Source organism: Protopterus annectens, chromosome 15.part0, assembly GCF_019279795.1.
Source record: "Protopterus annectens isolate FY-2018-M chromosome 15.part0, PAN1.0, whole genome shotgun sequence".
In the NCBI taxonomy this organism is placed as follows: Eukaryota; Metazoa; Chordata; order Ceratodontiformes; family Protopteridae; genus Protopterus; species Protopterus annectens.
In genome coordinates, this window is record NC_056749.1 from 63,947,464 (window position 1) to 63,971,927 (window position 24,464).

Consider the following 24,464-nt stretch of genomic DNA (forward strand, 5'->3'; position numbering starts at 1 on the left):
TAGGCCGACTACCGGTTCTCTGGTTCTCAGCGAGGTGCCTACGCAGCCCCTGACTACCGATGAAACTACTTTACCGGCGACTTCAGTACCCGAAGTCGCAGGATCCTCGATCTCCATTCCCACTGCAGATACCGACGCCACTCTTGGCGGGGAAACCGAAAATTTAGCGAGGCCTGCCATTTCTGAAGGTGTTCTCAGGCCTACCACCTCCTCTATTAAATTGTTCACTAAATCTAAAGCTGCAATGAAAATTAAAAAAACAGGGTCCTCAGACCCCCTCTCAAGGCCCCATGCCTAAGAAACAGATGCTTAAAATGGATGAGGATTTGATTACTCTCATCAGGGGTTCTCAACCCCCCTCAGACAAAAGACCCAGACTGGAGGAAGACTACCCTTCCTCAGACCAGGCTTCCATTACCTCAGAACATTCTGAGGACCAGGATTATGCCTATTCCCCTTTTGAAGACTCTGATTCTGAGGAGTCTATTCCCTCGGTCTCCCCCCCTGAGGACTACTCTTTTGGGGAAACCCTGCATACATTGAGGGAGCACTTCCGCTGGGAAGGCCAAGATTACTCAGATTCCAAGAAAAGGCTCAGGGAATTTCTACTGCTCCCCCAGCATAGGCCCCTGGCTATCCCTCCTGTTTTAGATATTTTGGATGATGTGTATGCAGAAGCCAGTCTTAATCCAGACTCTTTACCTCCAGCCCCTGTTAAACCAGACAGATATTACCGGGTCCCTGATTCTCACCAGTTCCTTTATAAAAGCCATACTGCTGACCCAGAAACAATTTCACAGGGTCCCAAGGGGATTAAGGCCTCTACTGCTAAAACCCTTTACCTTCAGAGAGAGATTCCAGAGCATTAGAAAGGTGGGGGAAAAAGGTGTATACATCAGCCACTTTAACCATGAGGGCATTAAACTGTCAATTTCATATGTTAAAATACCAACAGTTCTTGCTATCTCAGCTGAAAAGCAAAATGACGCAAACAGAACAACCAGACTTGAAAGAGTTGCAGGATTTGTTGCATGGAGCAGAACAAGTGGGGAAACATACCTTGCAGTGTGGTTTTTATGCTTTAGAGGCCTCATGTAGAGCTGCTGTCATGGGGTCTGTCATACGTAGACATGCTTGGCTCAAAGAGCAAACTTTACCAGATCATGTCAAAGCAAAGTTATTAGATGCACCACTACAAAAAGATGTATTGTTCGGTGTTAAAGCTGAGGAGGTACTAAAGAAAATGGAGGAAAAAGTGAAATCTATGCAAATAGTTAAAGATTTCTTGCAGGTGCAGCCTCCATGCTTCAGCAGAAACTGCCCTTCAAAAAATTGGTCCTTTCCAGCCACGGATAGACCCCAAAGGGGCAGATACAGACACCCAAGGGGTAGAGGACAACCGCAAGGATCTTACAGAGCTAGACAGTGGCAAACACCAGCTCCATAAGGTGGAGAAGATAGACCACAGTCATTTAGAAAACAGATGCAATGACTTCACCCTATGCCTGCCAAACAAAGCTATAATGGCAGCACCTTTGGGCAGAAAACTGGCCTTATTTTCAAAAAACTGGCACATTGTTACAAAGGACAAATGGATTCTGGATATTATAGACAGAGGCTACAGGTTCCACTTTCACACCCTTCCAAAAATGAGAGGCATGCCAAACCTGCCACAAAATCAATGGGCAGAGGCACAATGGCAAATTTCCGCTCTCATGGACATGACAGCAATTCAAGAGGTACCTGCAAAAGAACAAGGTCAAGGTTTTTATTCAAGGCTATTTCTGGTACCAAGGAAGGACAAAGATTGGAGACCCATCTTAGACCTATCTATTCTAAACACATATCGAGAGGTACCAAAATTCAAGATGCTCACATTACAGCAGCTTCTTCCCATGCTGGGCAAGGAGTCTTGGCTGGTAACATTGGACCTCAAGGAGGCATACCTGCATGTCCCTATCAGACAAGATTGCAGAAGATACCTCAGATTTCTTGCAGGTTCAACCCATTACCAATTATCTGCATTGCCCTTTGGCTTATCTACTGCACCCAGAGTGTTTACGAAATGCCTGGCATCAGTAATTGCCTGTTGCAGACAACGAGGAATCCAAATCTACCCATATCTAGACGACTGCCTGATCCAAACAGACAGCAAGGACATTCTATTGCAACATCTGGCATTTGTAATAAAACTGTTAAACTGCCTGGGGTACACAGTGAACAAAAAGAAATTAAAACTAATACCTTCTCAACAGATAATTTTCCTGGGTGCCAGCTTAAACACAACGACCCAGATGGCCTACCTCATGCCAGACAAACAAGGGCAACTGTCTCAATACTTAAACAGAATGGCAACCTTAACCAGGCTAACTGCAAGGAAAATCCTGCAGGCTCTGGGGTTCATGGCATCTTGTATCCTACTAATACCATTTGCAAAGCTGCATATGAGGAAACTACAATGGTACCTAAAAAACTTATGGTCTCAACACAGCCACAGCTTGGAAACAATTATACAACTCATTCCATGCCTTCAAAAGGAATTTTTGTGGTGGGCTCAAGCATGCCAAAGAAACACAGGTCTTCCTTTCTGCTTACCACAAGCAACTCAAATCATCACAACAGATGCCTCAGACTACGCCTGGGGAGCACACATGGCAGATCAGTGTATTCAGGGAAAATGGTCCCAAAAAGAGATGCACCTACACATCAACCAAAAGGACATGCTAGCCGTGCAAAATGCTCTTATCACCTTCAAAGACCTACTGCATCCAGGCCAGCTATTAATAAGGACAGACAACACCACAGCCATGTGGTACATAAACAAACAGGGGGAACGCATTCATACCCCCTGTGCAGACAAGCCATGACCCTGTGGAACACAGCACTGGAATTACAAATACAACTACAGGCACAATTCCTGCCAGGGAAGGAAAACGCACTGGCAGACAACCTAAGCAGAAACATGACAGATCCACACGAATGGAAGTTGCATCCTCAAGTCTTCTCAAAGATAACTCAGGCATGGGGACAGCCAGACATAGATCTATTTGCTACCCACAGAAATTACCAGTTGGAGAAATTCTGCTCAAGGACCTATCATCCACAGGCCTGGAAAGTGGACGCACTCTCTTTCAATTGGACAACATTGACAGTCTATGCCTTCCCGCCTTTACCTCTACTGGCCAAAGTCCTATTAAAAACCAGAGCAGAGAGGCCACAAATGATTCTCATTGCTCCAGACTGGCCACAACAGCACTGGTATCCTCTCCTAAAGAGCCTGTCACACTCACCACCATGGATCCTTCAACAAGTTCCTCTTCTTTTGTCCCAGCACAATTACAAGACCCTTCACAGCCAGCTCAGAACTCTAAATCTAGCTGCATGGGGAATACCTTAATTTGCCAACAGACCCTCCTCTCCAAGGAGGTACAGGATGTCATCTTGGAGGCCAGGAGACCCTCTACTAGAAAAACCTACTCCGCCAAATGGAAACAATTTTGTTCCTGGAATCAAGCTAAGGTCAGAATCCTTGGGTAATAAATATACCTCAGATTTTACAGTACCTAGCTGAGATGTTAAACAGTGGCCTTTCCTTCTCTTCCATCAAGATCCACGCTTCAGCCATTTCAGCACAGTACAATACGGATACTCCTTTATTCTTACATCCTCTTTTAAGGCAGTTCCTCAGAGGGGCAAAAAATATACAACCCCCACGGAAACCACCAGCTCCAGCTTGGGACCTCAACTTCATATTGGAGAAGCTGACACTGCCTCCTTTTGAGCCGGCTGCTACAGCAGAGCTACAATACTTGTCATGGAAAACAGCCTTCCTTCTGGCTATTACCTCAGCACGTAGGGTTTCAGAGCTACAGGCCCTCATGGCTGTGCAACCATTCATCATTTTCCATCAGGACAGGGCTTCCTTACGAACCAACCCTACCTTCATGCCAAAGGTAGTATCCAGTGTGGCTTTGAATCAGACTATTCATTTACCTACCTTTTATCCAAATCCACAGAATAAAGGGGAGAGACTACTACATTCCTTGGACATTCACAGACAACTTCGTTATTACTTGGACAGAACAAAGCCATTCAGGAAATCTGAGCAGCTCTTTGTGTCCTATCCTACAGGTGCTCAAGGAAAGGCTATTTCCAAACAGACTATTTCAAAATGGATAGCTCACTGCATACACTTTTGTTATTCATTTCATGGAAAATCAGTGCCTGTATACATCAGATCCCACTCCACCAGGGCTACAGCTACCTCAGCAGCTTTCCTCAGGGGGGTCCCTACCAAGGACATTTTGGAAGCAGCAAGTTGGAGTTCAGTGCACACTTTCTCCAAGCACTACCACCTTCCACTATACTCAAAATATAGAGCGGGCTTTGCCACAGCAGTCCTGCAGGGCATTCTAGCCCCTCCTAATTCTGCTTAGTACCAGCCACCCTTACTTAGCTTTGGGATTCTACCCAAGTGTGATGACTGCAGCTGTATGCACGATGAACATAGTACAGTTTTGTACCTACCATAAATGTAGATGTCCGAGTGCGCATACAGCTGCAGTCCAGGTTACCCTCCCTCCATCCCCTCTTAGGACAGGGCTTATGCCAAACACCTTTATCATACAACCTATTTGGGGTATTCCTTTATGGTGTATTTGCTTGCAACTACTGTTTTGATTTATCTACTTATGTATGTTTGCATAACATCATGTTTTGCCTTCCTTTCTGGGGGCACCTGACATCTGGGGCAAGAAAAACTGAAGAAAATGGCGTCGGCTGGTTCTTTTATACCCCTGCCACACTGATGTCAGGGAAGAAGCGACGACAACCGATGCCGGACCTAGACTTTGGAATTCGGCCGACCGAGGACCCGCCTGACGGCAGGATAACCCAAGTGTGATGACTGCAGCTGTATGCACACTCAAACATCTACATTTATGGTAGGTACAAAACTGTACTTTACTGGCCATAAGCCTGATGACCACTTTTGGGAGTGAGTGACTTATCTTCAGTTGTAAATAACAGGACATGCATAGCTGCAGGTCATAGACTGGTAACTGTTGTTTCCTTTTTTTTCTTCAGGGAATCACACTGAAGCGGAATGAAAAAGACTGTTGTATGGTAGCCCGGATTCTCCACGGAGGAATGATTCACAGGCAAGGTAGTACTTCACAACAGTTATATTATGCAGTTTTGTCTAGCAACTTCTTTTTACAAAGAACACCTTATTGAGTGTATAACAACCCAAACCACTACCAGCCATCAAACATAAGCTGATCATCTTCTGAGACCCAATGATATGCCAAGTAATGGTAAATGGAATCACCTGTGTGGACCCAGAGGATACCTTATCACACTCAGTTACCCCCACCCCAACAAATACTCCAAACGAGTGGAGTACAGCAATGGTTATCCCTGTACATAAGGGGGCCTTCCAGGGAGTCAGGGGAACTATAGGTCCATAAGTCTGACTAGCTTCATATGCAAGACCATAAAAAGTATTACTACGGATCAGATAAGCAATGATGTAGGAAACCTATAGACACTGGACTCCACTCAGTTCAGTTTTGTCAAAGACTAGTAATGTCTATGTAACCTGGTGGAGTTATTTGAGAAATTCACTAAAATTATGGACAAGGGCATAACAGTGCACACTCTCTGTCTGGACCTGGCCAAGGCGTTTGACACAGTACCTCACTGAAGCGTGGCAGATAAAACTTACAAAATTAGGTGTAAACCTCTATGTCACCTGACTGATAGTCAACTGGCTCACTGATAGGATATAAGAAGTCAGGTTAGGGTAATTCACCTCCACAAAAAGGCCAGTCACTAACAGTTTCACAGGGATCTGAGCTGGAGCCTCCACTTTTCGGCATCTACTTCTCTGAAGTCAAGGCAAAAGTCTGAAACCTCTGGCTGAATAACATCAGTAACATGATGTTTGACCTCTTCCCACACCCACTCAGAATCATCCTCATTTAAAACTCAACTAAACCTTCAGTTATCAGGTCAATGGATCTGCTCCTGCACATCTCCAGGATAAATGCCAGTGTTATCTTCAGCCTGCCATATTGTCAAACCATTTCTTTCATTCGGAATCCTATACCCCACAACCAGCCTTCACAAGTACCTGAATGGTTTTACTCTCCCAGCTTACACTTTATTTTGTGACACTGCTCACCCCTACCTCTATCCTTCTAATATAAACCTTATGATTGCCTTTTTATAATTGTCTCTGAACTTGCTTTACACCCCAACTTTTAAGTACAATACTTACATTTTCTGACCTACCTCGCTCCTCTCCTCACATCCATTTCTTTGAATTTCTAAGCAATAATCACATGATCTGTTATCGATTTGACAAGCCCACTAATACTCCTCCTGAAATGGTCAGTGTTCGACATCTGCTAATGCAAAAGAGTTGCCTCTACTTTCATATGAATGTAATCGAATTAGCAAATGTGTGTGTAATTATTAAGCAGGCAGTAATATCTGACAAAATTGTGTGTGTTATTGTGTAAATAGCTTCTGTCCAGGAGTATTCTGAGGCCTGTCGGCACAGGCAGAAGGCCTCTACACCCCTACACCATAATATACACCTTGTAGAGCATTATTGCACTTAGAGAACAGGCTAGCTGTTAAAGTAATGTTTTGTATTTGTTTAGTTTTTATTTTTTTTTTAATTACGATATGTGATAGCTAGATATAACTAGATATAGATGTAATAATTTTGCTGTAAATTCGTTCCTCCGCCTACTGTGTCAAACTTGCTGTACTATGTGCTGGTAAATCACTGGGGGTTGAAGTCACTAAATAAAGAGTTACATGTGAGTTTCAGACTTTTATGATAGCTCTCAACTAATCAGGGACAAATCTCAACAAAATGTGGGACAAATCCAGAAGTAATCAATGACACTTAAGATATTAGTACTATTAATATGAGACACTGACAGAATAAGAGAATGTGAATTAATATACATTTTCTGAAGTATAAAAAAGTCTGTAACTCTATTTATTGTCATTATTTATTGAGTATAATTCACCACCTTTCTCCAAAAGTTACCAGTTTTAGAAGGATTAAGGAAGGCAGAACTAAAATTTGAGTCAAAATCAGGAACAGGTGAGAGGTATGGACTTCATTTCCTTCAGAAAATGCGTGTTAACGTAAATGTTGTTATTATAGCGGCTTTCTTTTTATGAGTAATATTTAATATCTGTCACTGTTTTTGAGCCTTTGTCCCCCATTATTTTAAGATTTATCCAGATTTCTTGAGACAAGAGGCTGAGAGGTGTAAATACCTCTTTATCTTAAAGGAGTTGCATCCGATGTTCAATATCTCTGTATATCTATCTTTCACACACATGCACACAAACACACACACATACTTCTGCCTTCATGCACACAAGCACTGAGATACTCACAAATGCAGACATAATCATAAACGCACTCATGCACACTCACTTTTGTTTTAATGTTACACTCGCCAAACAGCAAATGCGCTGCTTAGAGTGTAAAATAACGGCTCAGGCACTGTCACTCTTACTTTCATGCACACACACACACTCACACACACAGACATAAACACACACTTTATTTATTTTTAATTTTCTTAAAAGCACTGCTTAGTGACTGTAAAATAGTGGCAGCCATTAGCTCCGTTATATTTTGAGCTACACAGCAGTTTAAAATGCTGCAGTGAAGTGCCAGAATCGTTTTTCAGTAAGCATCCCCTGTACATTAACACCCTGCCAGAGAACATTCTTTCTGCAATCAGAGTGGCAAAGTACAGGTCGTCCATTCTCTAATGTATATTATTTAATGTGTGTTCATGTATTTTACTGATTGTCTGTTTAAAAGATGGTTGTAATATGTTGTAGCTTTTTCCCCTGGGCTTTCGCTTAAAAGGGTTTTTTGACCAAACCAAGAAGGACAAACCTGGTAAACAAAAGCAAACTAAATAAAATAAAATACTTTTTCTCTCATCCAACCAATTATTGAGTACAGTGTGCCATTCAGCATGTACCTGAAAAATCACTTAACAGTTGAAACAGCTTGAGAGACCACAAATGTTCCTCTCAAAAAGAAGTAGACAGTAAGTCCTATGCAGATCGTCTTAAAGCTCTGTCCCTGTATTCCGTTTCCTACAGACTGCTGTGTGGTGATCTGTGTTAGCCTACAAGACATCCTCTAATCCTATACTGATGGATTTTTTTGCATATCTTCAAAACAAATAGCATCAGAAATACCAGTTTTAACACCCTAAACCTTGTCTGCTACATAAACAAGAGAAGTTAAAGGGACAGGTATGTGTCTCAAAGATTAACCCTTCTCTGGAGCAGGCTTTCTAGTCATAAAGTAAAGCTCATCCCTAACATATTCAAATATAACTTGGACATTTGGATGGGAAATTGAAAAATGTACCCCTGGTATGGCATCTGTATTCCTACTGTACAGGGGTAGCCTGTGAATGTTTGATATGTACAAGATGTTGATCGTGCATACAGCTGCAGTAATCACATATGGGTTCTCTGCCGTCGGGCGGGTCCTCGGTCGGCCGAATTTCAAAGTCTTGGTCCGGCATCGGTTGTTGTCGCCTTCTTCCCTGACGTCAGTGCGACAGAGGTATATAAGTCACAGCCGACGCCATATTCTCCAGTCTTTTTTGCCACGCGGTGCCCGAAGCAGAAGCAGTTCGCAAGTGCCGGTCGGCCAGCTCCTGAATTCTGAAAAATTGGAAACCAAGTCTTCTTTAAAGTTAAGTACCCGTTGAAACTTTTCTTGCCTCAGACCGATGTCAGACAAAGTTAACAATTGTATTTCTTGTGGGAAGCAAATACCGCATAAGGATTTCCATTCCCTCTGCATACCTTGTTTAGGCCCACACCACGACGTCTCGGGGCTGTCGCTTTTGTGCGACTTTCAATAAATGCACTATTAAGCATCGGGTGGAGTTCGCCCAACATTATTTTGGTAAAGCCTTTGATTATAAAATGTCGTCAGATACTCCGACTACCGTTTTGTCCAAAAAAACACAAGGACAAAGACCGACACGCGAGGTCCGCGGTCTCCACCGACACCACTCCAAAACCGGCTACACGTGGTCCGGTTCTCAGCGAGACGCCTATGCAGTCCCTGACTACCGACGACACTTCCTTGGCGGTGTCTTCTGTACCCGAGCCCGCAGGTACCTCGGTCCTTACTCAGACTACAACCACCGAAACCACTGTTAGTGTTGAACCTTCTAATGGGGACAGGTCCACTTCCTCCCAGGGTGTATTTAGGCCCTCTTCTTCCTTTTCCATTAAGGCCTTTACTAAGACCAAATCAGCCATGCATCCCAAGAGGCCTGCTGCACAGGGCCCATCCCCAGGCCCCATGCCTAAAAAGCAGATGCTTAAAATGGCTGAGGATTTAATTACCCTTATCAGGGGCTCCCAGCCCCCTCCAGACAAGAGACCCAGAGTGTAGGAAGATTCCCCCTCTTCTGAACAGGGCTCCATTGTCTCAGAACTTTCTGATGTAGAGGAACACTCGTACTCCCCTTATGAAGATTCTGATGCAGAACAGTCAATTCCTTCTGTATCTCCCCCAGAGGATTTTTCCTTTGGGGAAACCTTGCACACCTTGAGGGAGCACTTCCATTGGGAAGGCCAAGACTTTTCTGATTCCAAGAAAAGACTTAGGGAATTTCTTTTGTTACCTCAGCACAGACCTCTGGCTATACCTCCTGTCCTGGACATACTTGATGATGTTTACTCGGAGGCTTGTCTTAATCCGGATTCCCTGCCTCCTGCCCCAGTCAAACCTGATAGGTACTACAGAGTTCCTAATTCTCACCAATTTCTGTTCAAAAGCCATAATGCTGACCCTGAAACCATTTCTCAGGGCCCCAAGGGAATGAAGGCCTCTACTGCTAAGAATCCACTACCTTCCGAAAGAGAATCTAGATCCTTAGAAAGGTGCGGAAAAAAGGTATACACCTCGGCCACCCTAGCCATGAGAGCCTTAAATTGTCAGTTCCATATGCTTAAATATCAGCAGTTTCTGTTATCACAGTTAAGAAACAAAATGTCTCAGCCTGAACAACCAGATTTAAAGGAATTGCAGGATATGATGCATAGTGCAGAACAAGTGGGTAAACACACCTTACAATGTGGCTATGATGCCTTAGAGGCCTCAAGTAGAGCTGCTGTTACAGGATCAGTTATTCGTAGACATGCCTGGCTTAGGGAACAAAGCTTGCCTGATCATGTTAAAGCTAAACTGCTAGATGCTCCTTTACAAAAAGATGTGTTATTTGGTACTAATGCTGAGGAGATACTATGAAAAATGGAAGAAAAAGCTAAATCTATGCAAACTGTCAAGGCCTTTCTACAGGTACAGCCACCATGTTTTAGCAGAAATTGGCCTTCTAAAAACTGGTCCTTTCCAGCCACAGACAAGCCCCAAAGAGGTAGATACAGGCGCATAAGGGGCAAAGGACAATCTCAAGGATCATATAGAGGCAGACAATGGCAAACTCCAGCACCAAGAGGTGGCGAAGACAGTGCACAACAATACAGAAAGCAAACCCAATGACTTCCTCCTTTTCCTGCCCAGCAATTCCCAGCTGGCATCTCCCCTGGGAGGAAAGCTGGCACTGTTTACAAGAAACTGGCATATTATCACAACAGACAAATGGATCCTGGACATTATAAACCGAGGCTACAGATTTCATTTTCACACTCTTCCAAAAATGAGAGGCATGCCAAACCTGCCACACAATCAAAGGGCAGAGGCGCAAATACAAATTTCAAAACTCATGGAAATGAAAGCTATTCAAGAGGTTCCTACTCACGAACAAGGTCAAGGTTTTTATTCCAGACTTTTTCTGGTACCAAGAAAAGGAACCGACTGGAGACCCATTTTGGACTTATCCATCCTAAATACATTTCTACTCGTACCAAAATTCAAGATGCTCACATTACAGCAGCTTCTTCCCATGCTGGGCAAGGAGTTTTGGCTGGTAACATTGGACCTCAAGGAGGCATACCTGCATGTCCCAATCAGACAAAGCTGCAGAAGATATCTCAGATTTCTTGCAGGTTCAATCCAATATCAATTCTCTGCATTGCCCTTTGGCTTATCTACTGCGCCCAGAGTATTCACAAAATGCCTGGCATCAGTAATTGCATACTGCAGACTTCAAAGGATACAAATTTACCCTTATTTGGACGACTGCCTGATCCAAGCGGACAGCAAACACACACTTCTGGAACATCTGGGTTATGCAACACGGTTACTGAATTCTCTGGGGTACACCATCAACAAAGAGAAATCCAGGCTAACACCATCTCAGAAAATAACTTTCCTGGGTGCCAGCTTGGACACAAACACCCAGATGGCCTATCTTACACCAGAAAAACAGGGGCAACTAACTCAGTACTTCAAAACATTAGCAAATTGTACCAGGCTTACTGCAAGGAAAATCCTGCAGGCTCTGGGTTTCATGGCATCTTGCATTCTTTTAATCCCATGTGCAAAGTTGCATATGAGGAAACTTCAGTGGTACCTAAAAAACCTATGGTCTCAACACAGCCACAGCTTGGAAACAATAATACCAATAATTCCCTGTTTGCAAAAGGAATTTCTATGGTGGGCCCAAGCATGCCAAACAAACACAGGCCTCCCATTCTGCAAGCCTCAAGCAAATCAAGTCATCACAACAGATGCCTCAGATTACGCCTGGGGGGCGCACATGACAGACAGGTGCATTCAGGGCAAATGGTCCCAAAAGGAAAAGCACCTTCACATCAATCAAAAAGAAATGCTAGCAGTGATAAATGCAATTACAGCTTTCAAGGACCTCCTGCATCCAGGACAATTGCTTATAAGAACAGACAACACCACAGTAATGTGGTACATAAACAAACAAGGAGGAACACATTCATATCCCCTGTGCAGACTAGCCATGACACTTTGGAACTTGGCTCTGGAATGGCAAATCGAACTTCAAGCACTGTACTTGCCAGGTTTGGAAAACACGCTGGCAGACAATCTAAGCAGAAATATGACAGATCCACATGAATGGAAGTTGCATCCACAGGTGTTTACAAAGATAATCCAAGCGTGGGGAAGGCCAGACATAGATCTCTTCGCCTCCCACAGGAATCATCAACTGGAAAAGTTTTGTTCAAGGACCTTTCACCCAAAGGCCTGGAGAGTGGACGCCCTTTCATTCAGTTGGACAGGATGGACAGTCTACGCTTACCCACCTCTGCCTCTTCTACCCAAGGTGCTCTTGAAAGCAAGAGCAGACAGACCGAAGATGATACTGATTGCTCCAGACTGGCCAAGACAGCACTGGTACCCACTCCTAAGGAGCCTAACACATACTCCTCCCTGGCCACTACCTCTAATGCCTCTTCTGCTGACTCAGCACAGCTACAAAACTCTTCACAGTCAGCTGAAAACACTCAATCTCACTGCATGGAAAATTCTTTAACACCACAACAGACCCTACTCACCAAAGAGGTGCAGGATGTCATTCTGGAGGCCAGGAGGCCATCTACTAGGAAGACTTACTCCGCAAAATGGAAACGGTTTTGCTCTTGGAATGAGAAAAAAGGCCAGGACCCTAGAAAACTGAATTTGCCTCAGGTATTACAGTATCTAGCTGAGCTGCTGAACAGTGGACTTTCATTTTCCTCCATAAAAATCCATGCCTCAGCCATTTCTGCAGAATCCAATACGGATCCACCTTTATTCTCTCACCCACTTTTAAGACAATTCCTCAGAGGGGCTAAGAATATAAGACCCCCAAGGAAACAACCAGTGCCAGCCTGGGATCTTAATTACATTCTAGAAAAATTAACATTGCCTCCCTTTGAGCCAGCTGCCTCAACAGATTTGCAATATTTGTCCTGGAAAACTGCTTTCCTTCTGGCCATTACCTCAGCTCGTAGGGTTTCGGAACTACAAGCCCTCATGGCTGTACAGACCTTTCTCATCTTCCATCAGGACAGGGTCTCCCTTCGAACTAACCCGTCATTTATGCCTAAAGTGGTATCCAGGGTAGCTTTAAATCAAGCCATACACTTACCTACCTTCTACCCCAACCCTCAAAACAAAGGGGAAAAGCTGCTACATTCCTTAGACATCCATAGACAGCTACGTTATTATTTGGACAGAACAAAGCCTTTCAGGAAATCTGAACAACTTTTTGTGTCCTATGCTGTAGGAGCTCAAGGAAAGCCTGTTACCAAACAGACTATTTCAAAATGGATAGGCCACTGCATACGATTCTGTTACTCCTATCATGGGAAACCTGTCCCTGTAGGCATCAGACCCCACTCCACCAGGGCCACAGCTACCTCTACAGCCTTCCTCAGAGGAGTTCCTACCAAAGATATTTTGGAGGCAGCCACTTGGAGTTCTGTACATACCTTCACAAGACACTACCACCTGCCTTTATATTCCAAAAACTAGAGCAGGCTTTGCTACTGCTGTGTTGCAGGGCATTCTGGCTCATCCCAGTTCCACCTAGTGCCTACCACCCTGTGTGTAGCTTTGGGATTCTACCCATATTTGATTACTGCAGCTGTATGCACGATGAACATAGTACAGTTTTGTACCTACCATAAATGTAGATGTTCGAGTGCTAATACAGCTGCAGTACAGGTTTCCCTCCCTCCTTCCCCTCTTGGTAAAGGATTAGTGGCTAACTCCTCCTCATACATCCTATTTTGGGTTATCCTCCTATGGTGTATTTGCTTGCAACTACTCTTTTTTGATAACATTGCATTGCTTGTATATATATATATATATACATATAGCTATATAATTTATGTATTGCCTTCCTTTTGGGGGCACCTGACATCTGGGGCAAGAAAGACTGAAGAATATGGCGTCGGCTGTGACTTATATACCCCTGCTGCACTGACGTCAGGGAAGAAGGTGACAACAACCGACGCCGGACCAAGACTTTGGAATTCGGCCAACTGAGGACCCGCCTGATGGCAGAGAACCCATATGTGATTACTGCAGCTGTATTAGCACTCTAACATCTACATTTATGGTAGGTACAAAACTGTACTTTTCTGTGGTAACTCATAAAATTCCTTGGGGTATTGACACATGTCAGCAATATTTTAGTAATTTGGGTAAGCTTGGCCAGGCTTAAATGGTTCTTGGGCCACCTACGAACCTAAGTGAATATGCTCTTTGTATAGTTATTAAAACACAAAAAGTGGTAGTCCCGTAATCATAGATGTTCTTCGTGTTTCACTGTTGCAGTCATTACATTTCGGTAATCCTGCTGGCAGGTTGCCCTCAGCCAGCCTGAATTCCAAAGTCTTGGGTCCTGCGTCAGCTGCTGTCACCCCTTTCCTGATGTCAGGTCATCAGGGGTATAAAAGAAGCAGCCAACGCCATTTTCTTCAGTCTTTCTTGCCGTGTGGTGCCTGAAGCAGAAGCAGTTCGCAAGTGCTGGTTGGCCGACTCCTGAGATTTTCATGTTTGAGTTTCAGATCCGAAGTCTTCAATAAAGCTAAGTACCCCCTTGGAGAAACTTTTTTCTTGCTCCAGACTGATGTCAGAAAAAGTTAATAATTGTATTTCTTGTGGAAAGCAAATACCTCATAAGGATTTTCATTCTTACTGTATTCCTTGCCTAGGCCCTGATCACAACGTTACTGGTTGTCGGTTTTGTGCTAGATTTAACCAACGCACTATTAAGCATCGGTATGATTTTTCTTTAAACTTTTTTGGATGCCAGTTTAATTATCCTGAAATGTCGTCGGATAGCCATCCGACTACCGGAGTTTACAAAAAACGCAAAGAAAAGGATAGAGAAAAACAACCGAGGCCCAAAACCGATGACGAAGCTTCTCCTAAGCCAGTCACCGATTCTCAGTGAGGCACTTTCGCAGCCCCTGACGCCCGCTACTTTAGAGTCGCAGGCTGCTACCGATGCCCACGTGGAGTCGGCTATGCTGCTGGATACTCAAGGTATTGGAGCTTCGGACGCTAATCCCTCAGATGGATCCGGAGCCACTGAGCAGGTACCGGCTTCTGAGGGTGTATTCAGACCTAAACATCTTTACATTAAACCGACTTCAGCTTCAAAGGCAAAGACTAAAGCACCTTCTAAAGCAAGGAAGCAAACTCAAGAGCCACGTGGACAGGCCTCTATGCCCAAAAAACAGATGCTCAGAATGGCAGAAGACTTGATTACCTTGATCAGGGGTTCCCATCCCCCTCCTGATAAGAGGCCTAGGCAAGGCACTGACTATGAATCTTCAGATCAGGTTTCTATTTCTTCTGATTCCTCTTCTGATCAGGAATATTCTCTTCACCCCTATGAGGATTCTGATGCTGAAGAATCTATTCCTTCAGCATCTCCTCCTGAGGACTATTCCTTTGGGGAAACCTTGCATACCATGAGGGAGCATTTCCGCTGGGAGAGCCAAGATTTTTCAGAATCTAAAAAGAGGCTCAGGAATTTTCTTTTACTACCTCAGCACAGGCCTCTAGCCATTCCACCTGTGTTAGACATTGTAGATGATGTATTTTCGGAGTCTAGTATGACCCCTGACTCCTTACCCCCAGCTCCTGTTAAGCCTGCCAGATATTACAGGGTTCCTGACTCACACAAATTTCTTTTTAAAAACCCTGCTGCTGACCCAGAAGCTATTTCACAGGGTCCAAAGGGAGTTAAGGCTTCCACTTCAAAAAACCCAACTCCCTCAAACAGAGATTCAAGGGCACTGGATAGATGGGGAAAAAAGGTTTACACATCTGCAACTTTGGCTATTAGGGCCTCAAACTGTTAATTTCATATGCTTAAGTATCAGCAACATGTCATGGGATTACTTAAACAGAAAATGTTAAATTCTGAATGTGCAGAAAACAAGGAAATGCAGGATTTATTGTATGCAGCAGAACAAGTTGGAAAACATACTTTGCAATGTGGTTTTGATTCTTTGGAGGCCTCCTGCAGGGCCGCAGTTATGGGTTCTGTAATTAGGAGGCATGCTTGGTTAAAGGAACAAAATCTGCCTGATCATGTTAAAGTTAAATTACTAGATGCACCTTTACAGCATGATACTTTGTTTGGTGTTAAGGCAGAAGAGGTGTTAAAGAAAATGGAGGACAAAGCTAAATCTATGCAAACTGTCAAAAGATTTTGTACAAGTACAGCCACCTAGGTTTAGTAGACACTGGCTTACAAAAAATTGGTCCTTTCCTGTGTCAGACAGACCTCAAAGGGGCAGATCCAGATGCCCTAGGGGCAGATCCCAGGCACAAGGTTCTTATAGGCCCAAGCAATGGGGTGCTTCTAACTCCAAAGCTGGAGAAGATAGATCACAAACATACAGAAAACAGGCCCAATGACTTTTCCCTGCCTGCACCAAGCACCTGTCTTCTGGCAGCACCCTTATGGGGAAAATTAGCACTTTTTGCTCAAAATTGGCACATCATAACCCAGGACAAGTGGGTTCTAAACATAGTGTCACAAGGCTACAAGTTCCATTTCCATACTCTGCCAAAGGCAAACAGCTGGCCAGATCTGCCAAAAAATCAATGGGCAGAGGCACAAAAACAAGTCTTATCCCTCATGGACATGGGGGCAATTCAACAAGTACCAGAGCAAGAGCAGGGACAAGGATTTTACTCAAGACTGTTCTTGGTACCCAGAAAGGACAAGGCCTGGAGGCCGATACTGGACCTATCTATTACGAACACTTTCCTGGATATTCCAAAATTCAAAATGTTGACTTTGCAGCAGCTTCTGCCCATGCTGGGCAAGAATGCTTGGCTTGTGACTTTAGACCTAAAAGAGGCATACCTGCATGTCCCAATCAAACAATCATGCAGAAGATACCTAAGATTCAAGGCTGGTTCAATGCATTACCAATTCTCTGCACTGCCCTTTGGCTTATCTACTGCGCCCAGGGTCTTTACAAAGTGCCTGGCACCAGTAATTGCATTCTGCAGACAAAGAGGAATACAAATATATCCTTACTTGGATGACTGTCTCATTCAAGCAGAGAACAAGGACATTCTTCAACATCTGGCGTTTGTGAAAAGACTTCTAACATGCCTAGGGTACACAGTCAACAAAAAGAAATCAAAACTAGTACCCTCACCAGAGATAACATTCCTGGGTGCAAGCTTGAAGACAACTGCCCAGATGGCTTATCTCACGCCAGACAAACAAAGGCAACTGACTACCTATTTCAAAATGTTGGCAACAAAGGCCCAGTTATCTGCAAGAAAAATTCTGCAGGCTTTGGGCTTCATGGCATCCTGCATCCTACTAATTCCATATGCAAGACTGCATATGAGGAAACTTCAATGGTACCTAAAAAGTGTTTGGACTCAACATTGCCACAGCCTGGAAACAGTCATTACTGATTCCCTGCCTGCAACAGGAGTTTCGATGGTGGGCAAAGGCTTGTCACCAGAACAAGGGACAGCCATTCACATTACCTCCAGCCAGGCAGATACTAACAACGGATGCATCAGACTATGCCTGGGGAGCCCACATGGCAGGAAGATGCATTCAGGGCACATGGTCCTCAAACCAAATGCATCTACATATCAATGAAAAAGAGATGTTAGCTGTTCAAAATGCCCTGACAGCCTTCAAGGACCTACTTCATCTGGGACAACTACTGATAAAGACAGACAACACCACGGTCATGTGGTATATAAACAAGCAGGGGGGCACACACTCTTACCCCCTTTGCAGACTAGCCATGACCTTGTGGGACACAGCTTTGACTTACCAAGTACATCTGCAGGCACAATTCCTGCCAGGAAAGGAAAATACTCTGGCAAACGAACTAAGCAGAAACCTCATGGATCCCCACGAATGGATGCTGGATCCACAAGATTTCAGCATGATAACAAGGAAATGGGGATGCCTGGACGTAGATCTATTTGCCTCCCCTCTCAATTACCAACTAAAAAGATTCTGCACAAGGACTTCTCACAGACAAGCATGGAAAGCAGATGCCCTATCTTTCAGCTGGAAAAACCTATCAGTATATGCCTTTCCTCCACTGCCTCTCCTCCCCAAGGTACTCCTAAAGGTCAGACAGGAGAAGCCAAAGATGATACTGATTGCTCCAGACTGGCCACACCAGTACTGGAACCCAATACTAAGGAACTTATCTCTATACCCAGCTTGGAACTTACCTCAAATACCTCGACTACTGTCCCAGCAAAACAGTCAGATCATGCACAGCCAACTCAGGACATTAAACTTGGCAGCATGGCAGATAATGTAGTCATACAAAAAACACCTCTCAGTAAAGCTGTGATGGGTGTCATTCTGGAAGCCATAAGGCCTAGTACTAGAAAGTGTTATGCTGGAAAATGGAAGATTTTCTGTGCCTGGAGCCAGGCACAAGGAACTGATACAGCGGTACCAAATATTCCTCAGATTTTGCAATACTTAACTGAGATGCTGGACAAAGGCCTATCTTTCTCATCAATTAAAATTCATGCCTCTGCCATTTCGGCTCATTACAATACAGAGCCACCACTTTTTTCTCACCCTTTATTAAGGCAGTACTTCAGAGGAGCCAAAAATGTAAGGCCCCCAAGGATACTACCAATACCTGCATGGGACCTCAACTATGTGTTGGAAAAGCTCACCCTGCCTCCTTTTGAGCCAGCTGCTACAGCTGATATGAATTTTTTATCTTGGAAAACAGCTCTGCTCTTAGCAATTACTTCAGCAAGACGAGTTTCAGAGCTACAGGCGCTCATGGCTGTGGAATCTTTCATCATTTTTCATCCAGACAGGTTCTCCCTGAGGACAAACCCAACATTTATGCCTAAAGTAGTGTCCAGTGTGGTGCTTAACCAAGCCATCCATCTGCCTACCTTTTACCCAAATGCACAGAACAAGGGGGAGAGAATTCTGCATTCTTTGGATGTACACAGACAGCTTAGATTCTACTTGGAAAGAACCAAAGCTTTCAGGAAGACAGAGCAATTACTAGTGGAATATGCTGCAGGATCACAAGGAAAGCCTATCTCAAAGCAGACTATTTCTAAGTGGTTAGGCCACTGCATTCATTTCTGCTACTTACACCATGGAAAGCCAGTGCCTAAGGTCATTAGGCCTCATTCCACCAGAGCTGCAGCCACCTCAGCAGCCTTTCTCAGGGGAGTACCAACCAGAGACAGTTTAGAGGCGGCTACTTGGAGGTCAGTGCACACCTTTACAAAGCATTATCATCTGCCACTCTACTCTAAATCCAGGGCAGGCTTTGCCACTGCAGTTCTGCAGGGCCTCATAGCTGCTCCTACTGCTGTCTAGTTCCATCCTCCCAACCATAGCTTTGGGACTGTACCCAAATGTAATGACTGCAACAGTGAAACACGAAGAACATAGTACAGTTGTGTACAATTACCATAAATGTAGATGTTCGAGTGTATTCACTGTTGCAGTCCAGGTTACCTACCCGCCTTCCCCCTTTTTTCTTTTGGATCTTAGCTTTCCTTCTCTGATTTATAGTACCTATGTGGTGTATTTGCTTATAGATGAAGGTAACATTTATATTGGTGTATTTCTGAATATATATATATAAAGTTTGGCTACCCTTTTTGGGGGCACCTGACATCTGGGGCAAGAAAAACTGAAGAAATTGGCGTTGGCTGCTTCTTTTATACCCCTGACGACCTGACATCAGGGAAGGGGTGACAGCAGCCGATGCAGGACCCAAGACTTTGGAATTCAGGCCGGCTGAGGGCAACCTGCCAGCAGGATTACGCAAATGTAATGACTGCAACAGTGAATACACTCAAACATCTACATTTGTGGTAAGTGTACACAAATGTACTTTTCATAGGTTTATAGGGCGATACTAGGCTATTGGTCCAGAGGTCCTTATAAGCCTAGCCAAGAATTTTGCTGATATTCCCACAAAGTCAGCACCTGTTTCCCCTGTCTAGCAGGGACACAGGTGGGATCCCAGGGGTGTATTGTCTGTTTCCCATCCAGTTGTCCAGGTTCCTCTTAGAGAGAGCTAGTGAGGTACTATGCTAGACATGGAGAGGAGTCTATTCCACACATGGGGGAGTCTTTGGGACACAGAATTATCCCTTCAACAAGTTTTATTAATGTCACAGACCAGGATGAGGACTTGCATGCAGGTTGCACAAGTGGAGTTTGACTTACGGATATGCAACAGCTCCATCAAGGCTGGATCTGAGATGGCCTTGCATGCCAGACACAGGTCACCAATGATCCGTCTGTATGAGACTGAGTAGAGGGACAATGCTTTTAGCCTGTCTGTATAGGATAGGAGTTTGAGACCCTGGATTTTCCTGGTCAGGAACCTCTGTGGTCTCTCCAGCTGCTGCATGTGCTTGGCAAGGTACATGCCAAAGGGAGGACTACAGGGATGTCATGTCCTTGTTATACTTGCTCCTGGATGAAATAGCCTTACTTATGAGGTGGGCCATGTAGAAAGCCTTTCATTTCACAGAGGCAACGTGGTGGTCAAAAGTCAGATTGCTATCGACATTGGTGCCAAAGTCCCTCACGACTGATTGCATGCTTAGTATGTTGCAATTAATGTGATAATTAGTGGGGACACAATTTTCCCCAAAGGGGATAATGCATTTCTTGGCATTCAGTTTGAGGCCATGTTTCTAGCACCAGTCATTAGTTTGGGTAAGGCCCATTTTGGAGGATGTTCACATCACTAGGGGAATTTAAGATAGCATGCACCTTGCAGTGATCTGCAAACTTGGTTAGCCACAGACCACTGGTTTTGTCTTGCATCTCAGAAAAGTATATCGCAAACAGTAGAGACCCCAGGTCTGATCCTTGGGGTATGCCGCTCGTTACGAGTGTAGTACTAGAGGTGGCTTCACCTATTTTGAATGAGTGGGTTCTGTCACTGAGCCAGTTAGCTACCCATCTGGTAACATATGGGTCAATGCCTAGCGAGAGTTTATCTATTATGCCCAAGTGGGGAATAGTGTCAAAGGCTTTGGCTAGATCAAGGTAGGCGGTGTGCACCATCTTCCCCTCATCCATGGTTTTGATGACTGTTTTGAAGAAGTCAACCAAGTTTAACAGGCATGATCTCCCTTTGACAAAACCAAATTGTGCTGGGTCAAGCGTTTGAAGGTTGCCAATGTCTTTTTTTAAAAGGTCCATGATAAAGCATTGCATGGCCTTGCTGATCAAGCTAGTTAGGCTGATGGGCCTATAATTGCCTGGGTCAGTGGACGCTCCACTTTTGTGGCTGTCCTCCATTTGGCTGGGATAAAGCCATAGCTCAGGCTTTGGTGGAGTAGGGTGCCTAATGATGCTTAGAGCTCAAGCCTGAGTTCATGTAGGATGCAGCCAGGGATGTTGTCAGGTCCTGATGACTGTATTTTTTGCCTTTGAGAGGGCATTAAAGACCTGTTTCCTGCTGATGAGGGGAGGGGGACAGGTGATGGGGATGTCCTGGTTTACTGATGAGGGGGCGAGGGGTGAAGTTTTCATTGAATCTGTCTGCCAGCAGGTTGGGTATATCTATGGCATTTGTGTATGTGGTGTTCTTGACCATCAGTTCAGAGCAGAGTTGGGTGTTACATTTGAGATTGCATGTGTATGTGAAGAAAACTTTGTGACTGTCCTTGGTAGATATGGCCAATTTGGACTTCAAGTTAGCCTTAGAGGATTTCGCCAGTGATTTTATTTGCTTGCTCAGACAAAGGAGAGATTGTTTCTAACTTGGCATCTGCTCCTTCTTGGTACTAGACAGAAATGTTTTCCTTTTATTATAGGGTTTGTTTATTGCTGCTGTCAACCAGATAGGTTTATTCTTCCTTGAGGAAGATGATTTGGTCCTGTCAGGTATTGCTGAGTCCATACAGTTATGTAGGTGCTTATATAGTTTTTTGGTGTAGGCTTGGACATTAGTGCTAGTTCCAACAGAAGGGAAGTTGTGAAGCTTCTTATAACTGCTCTCATGAGATTGTAGTCAGCTTTGGAAAAGTTTTTTTGTTTGACCCTAACGGGAAAGGGGGGGTTCAGAAGAGATGGTGATGTTGAAAGTGATCGCTTTATGGTCATATCTTACCAAGGAAGATGACACTGTAGGAGTGCTACAGTGGATACTCATGTTGGTTAGTACCAGGTCCGGGATATTTTCACCTCTCATGGGAGTGTCAACCAGCTGATCCAATGCACTGGCATTGACGGAGTCGAGGAATCTCTTTGTGTTTGGGCTAGAATAGGTCTCTCCACTCTATGGTTGGGTAGTAAAAGTCACCCTGGGTCAGGGTAGAGGGTTGAATCTTGATGGATTCAAGTAAGTCCAGATAGATGGAGTGGGCGTCCTGAGTCATGGTTGGGGGTCTGTCACTAGCTATGATTTGAATAGGTGTTTTGTCAGTAGTCAACTGCATTTGGAGTGTCTCCTGTGCATCATACTCTTTGACCAGCCTGGAAGTGTGTATGTCTTTTGAAACTCCACCTCCTTTGGCTTTGTAGCCCTCCATTTGGGGTCTGAAAGTATGGTAAAATGAGTAACCTGGTAAGGCTGGGGTGGTTTCTGCAGCTTTTAAGCAGGTTTCAGTGACTGCACAAATGTCAGCATCCTTCAGGGTGAGGAATGCTTGCAGTGAGTGCAGTTTCATGCTAAGACTGCTAGTGTTTAGCAGCATGACCTTTAAATTTCGTTTAGAAGAATTTTTTGCATTGGTAATTTTGTCTTCATGACTTTGCCTAAAAAAGGTACTGTGGGAAGGCAAGAGCCTTTGCCAGAAGCCTGAAGCCCAGGGGAGACAGGTGAAGGCCATCACTGGCAAAATATTGTGGTTTGTCAGTCATGTCCTCCCAGGCTGTCAGGTACTGGATCCCCTTGGAATGACACCAGAAACTAAGCCAATTGTTAAAGTTAAGCATTTTCTGTTTGTACTGAGGCATCAATCTGGGTGATATTAGAATGCTGCTTAAGGCTAGGGACATACCTGCCTGGGACACATATTCACCAAGCTCAGTCATGTCTCTCTTGATATAGTCCAGAGAGGTACATCTCAAGTCGTTCACACCATCATGGACTGTGACAGAGTCATACAATACCTGTTGTTAAGGGACTTGAAAAAAGTGACCAAGAAATAACAAAACCAGAGTGCATCTAAACAAGGATAAGAGGTTCAAAAAAACTTTCCGCTGAGCCCAAAAGATTTCCAAAAAGATCTTTAATAATTGCTTTCATAATAACAGTAGAAATCACCACATAAAATCGAGTTTAGTACCAGACTTTAGCCAAGTATTTTCATCTTAAAAGGCGTCACCAGAACTGTGTACTGCAACTCCTTACACTCCTTTTATAAAACTCATCAATCATCACGTGACCAAATTAACAATTTAATTTAGATTGAATTCAATTAAGTTGAATAAAACAACCTTTTTTTAAAAGAAACAAGGATTGAAGTGTTAAAATAATAAAAGAAAAATGAGAATAAAAACAAACACCAAGCAGGTAAATTCACAACCGTACTGTAGGAACAGCAAATAAATGCAAAAACAACAAAAACAAAAGAACGGTCGTGTAACATATGGCTGTAAAAGCATAGAATTTTATTACAAGGTAAGCGCTTTCACCACCATCCCAGTGGCTTCATCAGACCATATAAAATTACAACAATTCAATGCATCAGATATACTCACATTAACTGATTCCCAATCAATTCAATTAATTCCACCTTCCCATTCTACTCTCCTAAACCTTGTCAATTAATACAATGCACATGCCTCTTACTATGTATGTACTTTACTTGAACTGTCTTAAAGGGATAAAAACTTTTTTTAAGAAATTAACCATCATCCTTAAAATACCACTTTCTTATTGCATATTCATTAAAAACTTTAAAATACTAGATCATCTTCTTAACAGCACAGCTTTCCTATTTCATATTTACTTATACTTCCAAAATTCATCCGGTGAATCTTTTCTATCTACGGAAATGAACCATTCTTTTCACATCGCGCATTCTCTTTACTCATCGTATACACATATATCCGGAAATACATTATCAACATAGAAATCATCATCATTAAAATATTGTTTTAATCACTTATAACCATTCTACTTACACTCATTATACATTTACTCATCCGGAAATACATTATCAACATAGAAATCATCATCATTAAAATATTGTTTAAATCACTTATAACCATTTTACTTACACTCGTTATGCATTTACTCATCCAGAAATACATTGTCAACATAGAAATCAGAAATACATTATCAACATGGAAATCATCATCATTAAAATATTGTTTTAATCACTTATAACCATTCTACTTACACTGATTATACACTTACTCATCCGGAAATACATTATCAACATAGAAATCATCATCATTAAAATATTGTTTTAGTCATTTATAAGCATTCTACTTACACTCATTATACATTTACTCATCCAGAAATACATTGTCAACATAGAA

The 24,464-nt window shown here is 43.5% G+C and overlaps 1 protein-coding gene across 2 annotated transcripts in view; it reads left to right on the top strand.

Annotated features, from left to right (window-relative positions):
• MPP1 (MAGUK p55 scaffold protein 1) overlaps positions 1 to 24,464 on the top strand; it is a 920,179-nt gene that overhangs the window by 217,181 nt on the left and 678,534 nt on the right. For both annotated transcript variants that reach the window (XM_044057679.1, XM_044057678.1), the window contains exon 4: positions 5,086 to 5,164. In XM_044057679.1, the coding sequence (XP_043913614.1) occupies positions 5,086 to 5,164 (79 nt within the window). The remainder of the gene's footprint in view (positions 1 to 5,085; positions 5,165 to 24,464) is intronic.